The 15,962-nt window shown below is 40.0% G+C and overlaps 1 protein-coding gene across 3 annotated transcripts in view; it reads left to right on the plus strand.

Annotated features, from left to right (window-relative positions):
• SH3KBP1 (SH3 domain containing kinase binding protein 1) overlaps nucleotides 1-15,962 on the plus strand; it is a 218,864-nt gene that overhangs the window by 72,107 nt on the left and 130,795 nt on the right. For all 3 annotated transcript variants that reach the window (XM_051633386.1, XM_051633468.1, XM_051633557.1), the window contains one exon: nucleotides 10,124-10,247. In XM_051633386.1, coding sequence (XP_051489346.1) covers nucleotides 10,124-10,247 — 124 coding nt within the window. The remainder of the gene's footprint in view (nucleotides 1-10,123; nucleotides 10,248-15,962) is intronic.

Below are 15,962 nucleotides of genomic sequence, written 5' to 3' on the forward strand. Positions count from 1 at the left end.
TCCCCTCCTCAGCATGCCAATGTTGGGATCAGGATGAATCATGTGGCTTGTAATGGCATCCAGCACCCAACATAGCACCCTAGTATATTAGGGAATGTTTTGATTGTCTAGATCTTAATCATGGTAGTGACAGGGTTGTGTGTTTGTGGGTTTATAGGTGGAAGGCCAACAAGGCAGATATTATGGTGGGAGTCTGTTATAGACCACCCAACCAGGATGAGGAGGCAGATGAAATACTCTGTAAGCAGCTGGGAGAAGTCTTGTGATTGCTAGCCCTTGTTCTTGTGGGAAACTTCAACTTAGCAGACATCTGCTGGAAATAAAGCAGAGAGGAAACAGTGTTAGAGGTTCCTAGAGTGTGTGGCAGGTAAGTTCCTGACACAGCTGCTGAGGGAGCCAACTAGAGACGGCACCCCGCTGGATCTGCTGCTTGTGAACAGAAAAGGACTTGTGTTTGATGTGACAGTTGGAGGCCATCTTGGGCATAGTAATCTTGAAATAATGGAATTTTCAGTTCTTGGAGAAGTAAGGAGGAGGGTCAGAAGAACTGCTACCTTAGACTTCTGGAGGGCAGACTTTGACCTGTTTGGGAGACTGATTGGCAGAGTCCCTTGGGAGGAAGTCCTGAAGGGCAAAGGAGTCCAGGAAGGCTGGATGCTCTTTAAGAAGGAAATCTGAAAGGCACAGGAGCAGGCCATCCCTGTGTGTCAAAATGAGCTAGCGAGGAAGAAGACCAGCATGGCTGAACAGAGAACTTTGGTCAGAACTCAGGAAAAAAAAGGAGAACTTATGACCTTCAGAAGGGGCAGGCAACTCAAGGGGAATGCAAAGATGTCATTAGGCCATGCAGGAAGAAAATTAGAAGAGCCAAAGCCCAACTAGAATTTAATCTGGCTACTGCAGTAAAAGACAACAAAAAATGTTTCTATGAATACATTAGTAACAAAAGAAGGGCTAAGGACAAAGTCCATCCCTTATTGTATACAGGGACATAGTGACAAAGGATGATGAAAAGGCTGAGGCATTAATGCCTTATTTGCCTCAGTCTTTAGTAGAAAGACCAGTTGTTCTCTGGGTACCCAGTCCCCTGAGCAGTAAGACAGGGATGGAGGCCAGAATGAAGCCCCCATAATCCAAGGGCAAATGGTTAGTGACCTGCTATACCACTTAGATATGCACAAGAATGGGGCTGGATGGGATTCACCCAACAGGACTGAAGGAACTGTCAGAAATGCTCACCAAGCCACTTTCCATAATTGATCAGCAGTCTTAGCTAACTGGGAAGGTCCCAGTGGACTGGAGGTTAGCAAATGTGATACCAATCTACAGAAATGTCTAGAAGAAGGATCTCGGGAATTACAGGCCTGGTTAGTCTGACATTGGTGCCAGGGAAGGTTATGGAGCAGATCATCTTGAGTGCCATCATGTTACACATACAGGACGATGAGGTGATCAGGCCCAGTCAGCATGGGTTTATGAAAGGCCAGTCCTGCTTGCCTGACCTGATTTCCTTCTATGAAGAGGTGACCCTTTTAGTGGATGAAGGAAAGGTGGTGGATGTCATCTAGCTAGTCTTTAGTAAAGCCTTTGACAAAGTTTCCCACAGCGTTCTCCTGTAGAAATTGCTGATGGCTTGGATGGGTGTATGCTTTTCTGAGTAAAACAGTGGCTGGCTGGCTGCACCCAAAGAGTTGTGGTGAACAGAGTTAAATCCAGCTGGCAGCCGGTCACAAGTGGTGTCCCCCCAGGGCTCAGTGTTGGGGCTGGTTCTCTTAAATAGCTTTATCCATGATTTGGACAAGGGACTCAAGTTCATCCTCGGTATGTTTGCATATGACACTAAGTTGGATGGGAGTGTTGATTTTCTTGAGGGTAGTAAGGCTCTGCAGAGGGACCTGGACAAGCTGGATCGATGGGCCAACGTCAGTTGTACGAGGTTCAACAAGGCCAAGTGCTGGGTCCTGCATTTCAGTCACAATAACCCCAGGCAGTGCTACAGGCTTGGGGAAGAGTGGCTGGAAAGCTGCACAGTGGAAAAGGACCTGGGTGTATTTGTTGACAGCTGAATATGAGCCAGCAGTGTGCCCAGGTGGCCAAGAAAGCCAACAGCATCCTGGTCTGGTTCAGGAATAGCGTGGCCAGAAGGAGTAGGGAAGTGATTGGCCCCCTGTACTCGGCTCTGGTGAGGCTGCACCTTGAGTATTGTGTTCAGTTTTGTGCCCCTCGCTACAAGAAGGACACTGAGGTGCTTGAGCGTGTCCAGAGAAGGGCAACAAAACTGATGAAGGGTCTAGAGCACAGATCTTTTGAGGAGCGGCTGAGGGAACGGAGGTTATTTATTCTGGAGAAAAGGAGGCTAAAGGGAGACCTTATCACTCTCTACAGCTACCTGATAGGAGGTTGTAGTGAGGTGGGGTTCAGTCTCTTCTCCCAAGTAACAAGTGACAGGGTGAGAGGAAATGGCTTCAAGTTGTGCCAAGGGAGGTTTAGATTAGATGTTATGAAAAATTTCTTCACCAAAAGGGTTGTCAGGCACTGGAATAGGCTGCCTAGGTGGAGTCACCCTCCATGGAGGTATTTAAAAGATGGGTAGATGAGCTGCTTAGGGACATGGTTTACTGGTGGACTTGGTAGTGTTAGGTTAACAGTTGGACTTGATCTTAAAGATCTTTCCCCACCAAAATGGTTCTACAATTCTGTCTTTTTCCTATTTGCCATTTTTTATTGTTCTAATTATGATTTTCAGTCTTGGTCCATTAAGGGAGTTAAGACATAATGAATTGCTTGTCCTGGTGGTAGCGAAGCTAATAACTGCTGTAACCAAGCACATCTCCAGAACAGTGTCCTGACAGGAAGCTTTGCAATGTTCTTAAGGACTTCCACCTGAGAAGAAGAGGTGGGCTTACCTGAGCTGCCATGCAAGCAGCACTTCCGACTGTTCATGGATGGCCTTCAAGATTTATTTGCACTGGGAATGAGCAAAACAGAAGATTGCATCTTTTTTTATGTGACACAATAAGAAAAAAAGAGTAGAGCACATAGATCCTTAACATACTTCTTTCTGCATACTGCTACTGTTACTACTGGATTAGATGCATTGGTCATGTAAAACTCAGGGAACAAATAACACTTTTCTCTATCAAGCTGTAAATCAGATAGAAGTCATGTGAGCTACAGAAATAGATTTTATTTTGAAGGCTAGAGACAGAAACCAAAGAACTCTTTGAGAGAGGCTTAGCAGGCTGTGGTTTAGAAATAGCCCCAGAACTAGGTAGTACTACCACAAATGAGGAGGCTAAGAAACTGTAACCCTTGTTGGTTTTGTTTTTTTCAAAGATTATATCACATGTCTGAGAGGCAGCTGGGAATATGTTTTCTATAAAATTTGGATAAGCTAATAGTGAAAGAGGAGAGAGGATTTGGAATCCTGCTGTAGTGAAACAAGAGCGTAACTTTTGTCACGAACTCGGATGATGTGTACAATAGCAGTGTGGGACCTATGCAGCTCTTAGGAGCGGGGGAGGTATGCTCTCCAAGCTGTCCTTCCTGCTCTGCTTGCTGACAGTCACTGATAGGTGTCTCCTGTCATGACCAGCTAATGGAAATATCTCAGCCTTGATTATGATGCTTGAAGGCCCCATGTTATGCCTCTGTGTCTTTGAGATGGTAATTGCCCTAGAAAGGAGAAGCCAAAGACTCATGAATCTCCAGTGATGCAACAGCCAGAAAAAGAAAAGCTAAGCGGTTTCTTTATTGTCTTTGAAACGTTATTTTGCTTTTTATGGAGTTTAAGGCTAGTCCTGTGAAGCCATACTGAATTTTATGCTGCCACCACATTCCTGTTTGAAAATAATTTTCACGTTGATGCTAATTCAGTTGCTGAGAAGGTTTGTTCCAACCTTGCTGCCAGATATGTTGTTTATTTTATAGTAAAACTACAAGAGTCTTGACAATATCAGAGCTGCATTCATATGTAAGCACATTTATAATTATTCAATAACACTTAAGTAGTTTTAGTGACAATGTCACAGGAAACAACTCAAGAGGACTAAATATTGCATTGATGTACTCTGCAGCAGAGTTGTATTTTAAGGTTTTAATACAAAAAGATAACTGGATTCATATATTGTTTGAAGTTGCAATCATTGTTTGCAGGAAATCACGGTGGCAGTTGTCTTTTGAAATGTAAGGTATGGATTTTGAGAGAAGAGATTAAAGGCATAGCATTTTGTATCCCAGAGGGGTCAAAGCACTGCTGACATTTCCATTGTCATCTTTTGATATTTCAAATGTGTTACGTGGTTTCCTCCAGGCTGCATATGATTCTAGGTTCTTATTCCTGCCTCCTGTATTTGGCTTCCAGCAATGTGCAGGTTGTAGATTTTGAATTGGGAAAGCTCATTATTTCTCAGCTTATAACTCTTTCAGTATGCATGTGTTTTGTTTTCAAAAAGCTTGGATTTTGATTAAACCTCTTGCTTCCAGTATGCAAGAACTGGTTTTGCCTTTGCACATGGAAGCCATAGAGAAATCACTTTGTAATCTGATAGCAATTTTTCTCATAATTTTCCATGGTTCCCAACAACTATAAGGAATGACTTGTTGACCTGGAGCATCTCATATCTGCAGCAGCACAGAATAGCTTTTCATTGCATTTACAGTCATGGAAAGGGTTGCAGCAATTTTCTCAAATGTTTTCAGTTGAGTTTCCTGTAAAGGTCAGAATTGCTAGAGTAAAAAAATCTTTAATGTAGTGGAAGAGGCAGAAGTTCTTGTACTTGCCTTCAGACTTGGTAACAGATACTAACTGTAGCTTTTGTGGCTGACCTAATTCAAGCATTTGCTGTAAAGTAAAGTAAACTTTTTGACAGGTGAGTGGAAAGTTCAGCAAGTAGGCACACAGATAGAATAGACTTTTTCCTTTAAAAGTAATGAATAATGAAATTCTGAACACAAAGCTAGGTGTTGCAAACAGTATTAGAAAAATGGAGAAGACTTTTCTCTTTGAAAACTGTTAAACATTCTTTTTGTCTCTTTCCAGCTTAACAAGGCATGTGTCATGTCTAACAGTTTTTTTATTTAAAAAGATGAAAGATGCTTAATTTCTAGATTTTATAGGTTGAAATAGCCATTTAATAGGGTACAGGTACACTTGAATATGTTGTATTTTGCTATGTGGTGGGGTTTCATTACACTGCTTAATTTGTTGTTAGTCAATGTTTTGTCATGTTCCAAAGCTCAAAAGCTTACAGAAAATGTCTTAACCAATTTTCTGTGGCTCATATGGCTATGGGATTGGATTAGAGAAGAACCAAATAAAACCAGCTCAACAATTGTCTAGGATTTTGTTTCTTTGAACAAACTGTATTTCCAACTTTGCTAGAAGAAAATAGCATTTTGGCAGTTCTGGGTCCCTCAGTTCAAGAAGGACAGGGAGCTGCTGGAAAGAGTCCAGCGCAGAGCCACAAAGATGATTAAGGGAGGGGAACTTCTCCCTGATGAGGAAAGGCTGAGGGAGCTGGGTCTCTTTAGCTTGGAGAAAAGGAGACTAAGGGGCGACCTCATCAATGTTTACAAATACATTAAGGGCGAGTGTCAGAAGGATGGAGCCAGGCCTTTTTCAGTGATGTCCAGTGGTAGGACAAGGGGCAATGGGTGCAAACTGGAGCATAGGAGGTTCCATGTGATTATCAGGAAGAACTTCTTTACTGTGAGAGTGACAGAGCACTGGAACAGGCTGCCCAGAGAGGTTATGGAATCTCTTTTGCTGGAGACGTTCAAAACCCGCCTGGACACGTTCCTATGTGATGTGCTCTAGGTGATCCTGCTCTGGCAGGGGGGTTGGACTGGGTGATCTTTCAAGGTCCCTTCCAACTCCTAGGATTCTGTGATTCTGTGATTGTGTTGGCATCTATGCAGTATGGTTGAGGCCTAGCTACAAAAAAAAATGTGGGTTTTTTTAGATATTAGAAGGGTTTACAAAGTGTAAGCACCTTCAGAGCACTCTAAAATATATTTATGATCCTATGATATATTGAAATGGTGATACTTTATCAAATCAGGCTTAAAGTTTATTTTTAAATACCACAGTGACTTTTTCTCAAAATTTCTCAGATGCAGGATGCATCTTCCCTTTAAGAACTCCTTGTCATACTAGTTTTGTATGTGTGCCGAGTCTGTTTCTGTTAAGATTTTAGCTTAGTAGGACCTGCTAGGCTTTTGCTTGATTTCTGTGTCACTATTTACAGAATTTTCCACTTTTCCTTCCAGTTCCCTTCTGGATCTGTGAGTTCATCCTGCTGGGGTTCATTTCATGTCACGTTACTGTGGGGAGTAGCTATGAAAAATTACAACCCTCTGAGGAGCACCAAAGGAAACAGTGTTGAAAAGTAGTCCAAACCAGTACTAGAAAGGTAGCAAAAAAACCCCACAACAAACAATCCTTAGGTGATTTTGGTGCCTACAAGGTGCTGTCCCTTCTATATGAATTTCAGCATAGTGGACTTCTCAGTATGTGTGTCTGTCTTTTTTCCATTCTAGTTTTGCTAGGATAGAATCATAGGCCAGCCACGGTAGGCAGGCCATTAGCAGTTTTTTGATTCAGCTGGGAGCTTAATTCAGCTTAATTGACCAAAGCTGATAAACAAGTGTATGCTACAGCAGAAACATCATGCTTATTATAAAGGGGAAGGTTTGGGTGAGTAGAAGTTCAATGAAGAGGAGCTCCTCTTTTTGGGGCTCCTTCTCCTGCTTTTCCTGAGGACTGGGCTGAATATAACCCTGTATACTTTATGTTGGTATTAGTTTTGCTATTTCATTAAACTCATTTTCATTTCAACCCATGAGTTTCCTCTTTTTCCTGATTCCACTTCTTGATTGCGGAGGGATAGCTGGGTGATTGAATAACTGCTATAGTTTAGCCCCAGATATGGGCTACCATGAATAGTGGATGAGAAAGGAAATGTAAGACTTCCCGCCCTACGAACAAATGTTAGTGTTTGGGAATTGGCACGTTGTATTCCTGTTGATTTTTTGAAGAGCAAAACAAGGCTTCCTCAAAAAGCTGTTAGTAGCAGCAAACCCACCAGTGTCATGCAGACTTGAGGGTGCAGCACTTTTTTCTCTTACAGCAATTTTTTCTGTCAGTTTTGAATTTGCAAATAGGATTTTAAAACCAAAAAGTATTGCGCTGTTGTTTCAAAATTTGTGACTTAAGGATTTAATTACATTCTGACATAAAGAATGGAAAACACACTAATGACCCACAGGAAGCAAGTTCTGGCAAGATGGGGTCTTCTGCAGGCTGTTGACTTGTGGTCCTGTTCGCAGGATAGTGCTGTTTGACTCTCAGATTCTATTTAAACTGTAGATAATTTTGAATTATACTGTTTGTCACCTAGCTGCAAAAGAAATTTAAAGCTTCAATACAGCAAGCTTTGGGTGGACTCATTTATGATATATTTTGATTTATAAGGCTGTGAAAAAAAAGCTTGTGGAACAATATATGTACTAGTCTAGTCCATTTTTTAAAGAAAACAATAGAGCACTTTCTTCTAAATGTATGCAGTGTTCTTAAATTATCATGTCGTTCACTTTTATACAAGAGCTGTGTGCAGTATTTCTTTTTCTAACAACAGCAGCATCTATCACACAGACACATTCACCTTTCATGCACATATTCATTCACATTTGTTATTTCAGTTAGGACGGTTACTGTGATGAGTTGGGTTTTAGATAGTATTTTACCTGTGTGGTGGCACTAGATAAAAGGTTCATTGTACCTTTGGTGGGCAGCAGTCCATAAAGCTTTTCCCTCTGCTAATGGAATATTGATAGACAGTAAATGCCTTATGCAGATACAGAAGACTGTATTAATGTCATGTAGCTGATAGTTCAGCTTTGAAATATGAATTGGACTGGGGCATAAAAGCTTAAAAAAAAACAATTATGAAATGCAGGTTTAAAGTGCATCTTGTAGTGAGTAACTTGGAAAATCTTGTTTTGGTTGATGGTGTTTTGAGTTAAGAACTTCAGAAACTGCAAATAGAAATCTGTATTCTGTGGTTCAGTGCTCATGTTTGATATGCTGAAAACTTAAATGAGATCTACATTATTTCTTGCGTGTGGTACAGTGCTGTGGGATGGTGGAAGTTGCTGTTGCACTGGGATGTAGAAGAGGACAGTGAATGTTCGAGAGTTGAGAGGGATAAGGAGAGAAAGAGGTTTTTTACTAGGGGAGGAGTTTGTCTGAAGCCATCACCTGTCCCTGATACCTGCTCAATGTAGATGTCATCAAATTTGCAGATTGCACCGAATCAGGACAGGGGGAGGGTGTGTGTGTACAGTTGACATGCTCAAAAGCAGGGCTGCTATTCAGAAGGACTCAAACAAGAACCTTATGAAGTCCAGTAAGGTCAAATGTCACTTTTTGTCCTGAGGAAGGAGGAATTGCTGGTGGACATACAGGGTATGTCTTGACGGGTTTGGGAGCAACTCTGCTGACAAGGTCTTGTGGGTCCTGGTGGATGGCAAGCTGAACATAAGCCAGTAATGTACCCTAGCATCAAACGCAGCAACGTCCTGGGCTGCATTAACAGCCTGCACAGTGAGAGAAGTGGTAATGCTGCTTTATCTGGCATTCATTAGGCCACATCCAGAATATAGAATCCCATTTTGAGTCTACTGGTAAAAGAAAGACATCGATAAACAGGAGCAAGTTCTGTGGCTGTGGGAGGTGGTGCACATGCCTGGTGAGGAGATGCTGAGGGAGGTGGGTCTGTTAGCCTGGAGAAGAGGCAGCTTCGGTTGCACCTTCTGATACACACAAGGAGGTTATCCAGAAGACAGAGACAGGCCCCTCACAGTGGTCCCGGATGGGGCAGACAGGAGAGAGCAGACAGGACTTGAAAAGAAGGTTTTGGCCTGGATATAAGCAAAATTTTTGCTACTATAAGGTCAGTCAAGCAGTGGAGCAGGTTGCTCAAGATGTTGTGCATTCTCTGTCCTTGAAAGCTTTCAAGACCCAACTGGACAAAGCCTTGAGCAGCCTAGTCTGACCCCAGAAGTGGCCCTCCTTTGAGCTAGAGATTGGAGTAGAAAGGTTCCTCCCAGCCCAAGTGGCTCTGTGATTCTGACCTAGGACAAAGCTCAAAGCCAGAACTCTTTTTTTACTTATTTTTTTGGCACATGATTATAAGCAAATTGTTTAGCCTCTTTAGTGCATCAGTTCCCTGTTTATGAAGTAGAAGTAACACTACTTGTCTACCTCAGTAGTGTTTCAAGGTACGATATTTGAAAGGCTGTGATGCTTCAAATGCTTTGGCAAAGTAGGTATAGACAACTAAGCAGACAGGCCTTTCTCATCTGCTTACAAAGCCAATAGAGTTATATTGTGCATCTTTACGAGTACTCTGTGCAGTCTGGGGAAGCTGTTTTCTGTGGGTTTACTCTCATGAAACTTCACCATATTTTTTTCTCTGTGTACTGCCAAAGAAGTTAATTACCATAAAAGGTAGTCAGCTGCAAAATGTGTTAGTGTTAGCAATGGCTCTGACAGCAGGGTCTGTATGTGCTTCTGCCAATTATGGTAACATTTGTCATATTTTCCTAGGTAATATTTTTCTTCCTGCTATGGTGGTTGTTTCCGTGGTCTTCTCGATAGAGGGGAAGCAGACTTAGCTGCCTTTACACCTTAGTCTTACAGACTTAGTGCCTTTACAGCTGCACTGAACCCAGTTCTGCCCTTTGTGCAGCTAATTGATGGATGAACTGAGAAATCCTTTTTTATTTCTTGACCCACACCGCCCCCCCCACTCCTCCATCCCCTTTCAGCTTTGTTGATCCTTAGTCAGAGATTTGAAACCTATCCTTCACTTTTCACACATAAATAAGGGATTGATCTCTTTTAAAAAGAAAAAAAAAAACATTGGTTGGAAGAGTTACTGAAAATTACTTTTATTTTGTGGCATTTCAAGTCTTAGAGGTAGCATTAGAATAGGCAGGAGGTCTATGCATAGAACTTTTAAGAAGACTGGGGAGCTTGAGATTTAGAATATTCTGTAATACATTTTAATTTTTTTTTTTTCTCTTTCTTCTCCCTTTCCACATGTCTTTTCCTGTGAAGGAAATAAAGAAGGACATGAAGAAAGAAAATACTGCCAACAAACCACCAGAGAAGCCTATAAATGAAGTTTCCAATGGAAGCCCTTTACTGTTGTCTGAGACAATTATTAGGACCAACAAAAAAGGTATAGTATATGGAAGCTTAAATGCAGATTAAATTCAGAGCTTTAGAAGAACAAAATGTAAACCTTTCTTGTTTATAGAAATAAAGCTAGGGTATATTTAACTGTAAAGGCATAGCAGGAATTTAAAAAAATATGTCAAATTCTCATTGTTCTTTTAGACTGGCATATGGGTACAGGTACAAAGTCTAATATTTCCACATTAATTTGCACAGACATCCCTTTATTCTTAAAGAAATCCTTCCTAGATACATTTAATTAAGGAAAGCTGTATGAGGAGATTACTAAAGCTTATAAAAGTAACGAACTGACAGCTTGCATATATGAAGGTTTCTGCAGAGATGTTAATCCGCATTCACATACTCATGTTTGTCTTGGTTTAACTTGGCCAGCATAACCCCATACTAGTTACTATGAAGAAAATTAACTCTATCCCAGCCAAAACCAGCTCAGTGTCATATCTAGGATCTAAACTGTTTACTGACAGAGAACTTTGGGGGTGGGGAGGAGAGGGAATTGGAAAACATAAAGCTTAATGCATGGTTTCCTGGGAGGTGTCTATCACTGTCATCTGTTGCAGAATGGAATGTGTACTCTTCATGTCTGGCTTGACTCCCAATTCAGATTCCTATGTATGGTTTTGAGTTGCTAAAATGAAAGCTTCTAGATCTTCTGTCTCTTTCTCTAGCTCCCAGCCCTTCTTTCAGAAATACCAGAACAAACAAAAAATTGGCAATATAAAAGCTGGGTTTTTCTTTAAATTATGGTTATGCTTCTGTTTGTTTGTGGGAGGACAACTGGCTGTGTGCAAGAAATGGGATATATTTTTTTCCTGGGGAATTCGCTGAATGGTTTCTTGCTTGCTGTCTTACACAGAGTAATCTGCTGTCATTAATCACTGCTGCAATGTAATTTCCATTTTGGCACGTCTTCTATACTGTTAGGACTATGCACGTGGAAATTTCCCCCTCCATATTATCAGTGAATATTGTATTTGAGCTGGCAATTTGACTAGAGGTCTTAAACCTAGATTTGCAACTGCAAGTGAGGAAGATTTAATAATTCCTGCAAAATGTATTACTTCCTTTAATATGTGAGGCGGGTGATTTCCACCTCTTTTGTAGGGAGTGATGTCCTCTGAAAGAAAAAAATGGAAATCTCAGAAAGCTTTGTCTTTTGAGATTGCAATGTCATCTTGAATCTGGAGACACATCCAACGTTTTTGCTTTGGGTCGTAGGTTTTTTGAGCTACAGCAGAATTAAATTACCAAGAATTATTTTTTTTTCATGGCTGCTGTACAGAACCATATGAGTAGTTGGGAAATTATCTAGGGACCAAGTCTGTTCCATATTGCTTCAGCTGCTATTTGGAGAAGACTAATAGCTGTGGCAGATGCAGACACAAGGGGATAACACTCCAAATATGATATACAGAGTGTGGGCTTTCTCCTCTTTCTTCCCTCTTGCTCAGAAACTTTAAAGGATTTGGAAGGCAAAGGAAGTTATCTTTTTCTCTCTGCAGCTGGAGAATACAAAACTTTATATTTATTGAAAGGAGAGAAGCAAAGACTGACACAAAAATCTGTAGCTGGAGGAATGGGTTAGGTTTGGAAATTGCAGATTTCATGTTGTTATTGCATCCGATATTGTTGGTGGGGATTGCGCTTCTAATGGATACCTCTATGTAATTTCAGGGTTAGAAAATCTGACATTTTGGCTGATTCTCCATGGTTGTTGCCATTGCTACAGAGCAAGAAGTTGCAGCATGCCCTAATCACTTAGAGCATAAGAAGGTCAAGAGACCTTTCCCTTCTTTTTTTTTTTTTCGGGGTTGGTTGGAGTGTGGTGCCAAAGTGGCCTTCTTTAAGTAAGGACAGCTAAGTTACTCTTGTGTTCAGCAATAAAGAGTCTTGTAAGATCTATGTGGCAAGTTTCCTTGTGGAAAATGTTGCAGTGTTTTACTGAAGTGCAAGCCCTGAATGCTGCAAGGATTCTTTTATTCAAGTGTTCTTGTGCTGTGATTTTTATTAAACTGTACCTCAATCCGTTTACTGGTCACAGAATGTGATCTGACCTGAAAGAGGGTACTTTTGTTTTTTTTCTTCTCCCTTTTATTAGGAAGTGAGGAGGAGAGGCATGCATCTAAAGGTGGTCTAAAAGCCATGGTTCAGCAGTGAAAATAGTAGGCAGCATTATTTATTTGCTTGGACAATGTAATCTTGCTGCTTGGAGCTTCAGAGCAGATCCAGTGACCTGGGAGTGAAGCATTCTGTGCTTGTGTGTTGTTTCTATTATCAAGATGATGAAAGTGCTTTTCTACTGCTGTGGTGTTATGTGGTGTAGTTTTACTACTTAACTCAGTTGGCCTAATTTAAGTGGCAGCACTTGAGCAGGCATTTACATTTTGAGCAGAAGAATCTTGGTCTCTTGGGCTTTTGGCTTGTAGAGCATTTTTCCTTGAGATACACTGATGAGTGTCCAACAGTGCTAATAATGTTCCTTGCTGACCACAAATATTAGTGACCCAACGGAAATACACAGTAGAAATGACTGCTGTGGTGGACATAATAGAGGAAACTGTTAAGTTTGGCCTTGATGTATTTGTGAGAGTTAATATTGTAGGTATTTTCTCTCCTTATAGGTTTATAAGCATGATTTAGAAGTTAGGGCCACGCCTAAGAAAAAATGGGTTTATTTGCTTGGTCTCCTACAGAGTTGCTGTGCAACTTTTGTTAAATCACTTGAATTCTGTTGGCCAAATTACCACACTTGAATTTTGAAGGTCAGGCATCTTAATGTATATTCATTTTTCAGATAGGCAGAGTTTTTTTCTTATTTATTGCAGTGGCATATCCAAAATTATTCATAACTTCTGAGTGTTCCAGGTGTGTCTGCCTCAGGCTGCGTATTGGCAAAACCTGGGTTATAGCTGCTTCATAAAGATGTTGAGATCTGTTGTAGCCATATGTGGTAGTGATGGCAATTAACTTATAGGAAACAGCATTTTAATATAGCATTCCAGTGAGTTCATGCTTCACCTCTGAAAGACTCAAAAAATGATCACAGTCTCTAGTATAGAGATGGGGTTAGGGAAACATTAACTCCTTGTGCTTTCCCTGACAGTCCCCAGCGCTGCAGCAGCTCTAGGCTAGTTTTGATGGGTGCTTCAGGTGCTGAATTAATTATTCCTTGTCTAGAGAGAAAGGCTGTGGCATTGAAGGATGTGTCCAATGAGTGTCAGCTGTGGTTGGCTTGCATATCCTTTGCCAGAACCCAGGAGGGGTCATTGTTTTCCTTCTTCCTACAGTTCATATGAAAAGAAAATCTTTCCTGGCCAGGTGTGGGTCTTTAGTATATTTTCACTGCTGCAGAATTATTGATTGGCATATAAAGCTATTGTTCTAAAATTTCTGTAAAGCTGACTTTAAAAAATAATTTTAAAATTCATTTTTTCTATTTAGAATTTGCATGGTTGTAGCCAGGTAATAACAGGATGGGAAAGCCTTCTCTTCCTTGAGACCATTTTGAGACTGTTTGAAAAAAAGAAAAATTATTGCTGTTGTTACTATTTAATAACGTAAGAAAATTACAGTCAGGTCTTGGAACAGGAATATATATATATGTTTAATGCTTTTCCAACATGGTGAAATTCCATCTTTTTAAAGTTAACTTTCAAAATTTAAAAACAGATCCAGAGCTGTGTAACTGTTTCAGATCTGTCATCTTCATCCAGGTATATAGGGACATAATGGAAACTTGTGTGCAGTGAGCTTAACTGTCAAATGGCTATGGTTTATTTTAGGATAGTTCTGTTCTGATTTTTGAGTATCCTGTTTTAAGTATCCTATTAATTGCACTGTTTTGTGTATCTGGGCATAGAAACCCAATTGCATAAGCCAAATTGCAAAATTTAAGCTGATAGGCTGTATTTTAAAAGTAAACTAACAACAATTGTTCTACAATAAAAATATTGGAGGAAAACATATATTGCCTTGCCAGATGTATTTTTAAAATATAAATTGTAAATACAGTCTGCATGGAGGGTATTCAAGCCAGCAAATCTGGAACAGCTCATGAAGTGTTGCACATTTTTAATCAGAGCCAAACAAGGAAAATTTTTTTTTCCTAGTTCTCTGGAGAATTATTCATTTTGCCTTCCACCCTACATTTAAGTAACACAGAGAATTTGCATCCTATCCTGAAAGGGAGAGTTTTGTGAAAGTAAGTTTCATCATGTAATAGGGTATGTTTAAAATAAATAACAAGTCTGCAGAATTGAGATATAAGTCTGTTTTTGTAAATTAGAGAAACGGGAAAAGTATTTTACAAGAAAAATGCTTTGTAATTTCCTTCAATATTTTCATGATTATTTGGGTACAAAAAGACACCCCATTTATTAAAAAGACAAGCTGCTGGAGATTCAGCATGAGTGTGTCGTCTCTGAGTTTTATAGTAAGTCATGTGTAAGCTATGATTATTATCATATTTTTCAACAGAAAGGAAAACCTCAACATTTCCTTCATAAAATCTTTTATTACTAAACCCAGTGCAAGCGACTGCCTTTGTCGTGTGCCAGTCATGTGTTTGATAAGGTGTCTGATCCTCAGTATGCTCAGCTTTGGGTTTCCTTTCAAAGACAGGAAGTTAGAAGGCATTAATCTGGATTATCTTTCTGCTGTTTATACATTCAGGCTTTCTGCACAGACAGGCTTTGGTGTTCCCTTGCAGATACTGCCGACTTCAGAGAAATTATAGCTGGCATGAGAAAAATGAAATTCTTTTAATTTTTAAGATCAGCTAATTAATGTATAATCAGTGTATAGTTTACGCAGATATGCACAAGAACATACGTCTCAGACTAGTAAGGTTAAAGTATGCATACAGCATATGACACAAACCCAAAATGAGACATAAAAAATAATGGCACAGAAACTCAAATTCAGCAAAATATTTATTCTTTGAGTTTAAATACCATATCTGCATATGCATAAGTAGCATCTCAGATAATACACATTTCCTTTAGAAGTACAGTGTATTGAAAATAAATACTTGGATAATTTCCGCCCTCAGGAAAGCTACACTGCACTGAAAGGTGGCACAGCTTTCAGTTCAGAGAGGCAGGAAAAGACACTAGTCTGTGCTAAGTGTGTGTGGCAGCCAGAAAGAAACTGTGTGAGTGTGATCTGTAGTGGTTTAACAATTTGTTTTTTTTCTTGAAGTAGACGACAAGGACTCTTACCCATGCTAGAGGAAAGATCTCTACTTGTTAAAGTTCCCTTTTGATTATTCAAAACAGTTTATTATTTTATACAGGCAATCTATAGAGGATCCATGGAAAAATGAGTCTCTCTAACATTTTAACTCCATGATTCTTCTGATGAAAATTATTCTCAATAGTGTAAGTGAGGGAACGCGTAATGTGTATGGGTTATAGCTAATTTCAGAGCTGATGAATAAAATGTGTTCAGATGAGGGGTAGTTGTCTGATGTGTGAGCATCCTTCCTTGCATCATGATTTTGGATTCAATGTCCTTTTATATAAATACATTTATGTAGTAAGGGAAATCATAAAAGAGTGCAATTTAAAATAACTGCATTATCTGTCTAATGCCATAAAATGAGTTTAGTTCTCCATGTTTCTTTTGTAGTAGTAACTATACTGTGAAATCTGCCTAAAATAGGCTTATTCTCTACAACAGCAAGAGAGAAATAAGTGTT

This window comes from Apus apus, chromosome 1 (assembly GCF_020740795.1).
Source record: "Apus apus isolate bApuApu2 chromosome 1, bApuApu2.pri.cur, whole genome shotgun sequence".
Classification (NCBI taxonomy): Eukaryota; Metazoa; Chordata; class Aves; order Apodiformes; family Apodidae; genus Apus; species Apus apus.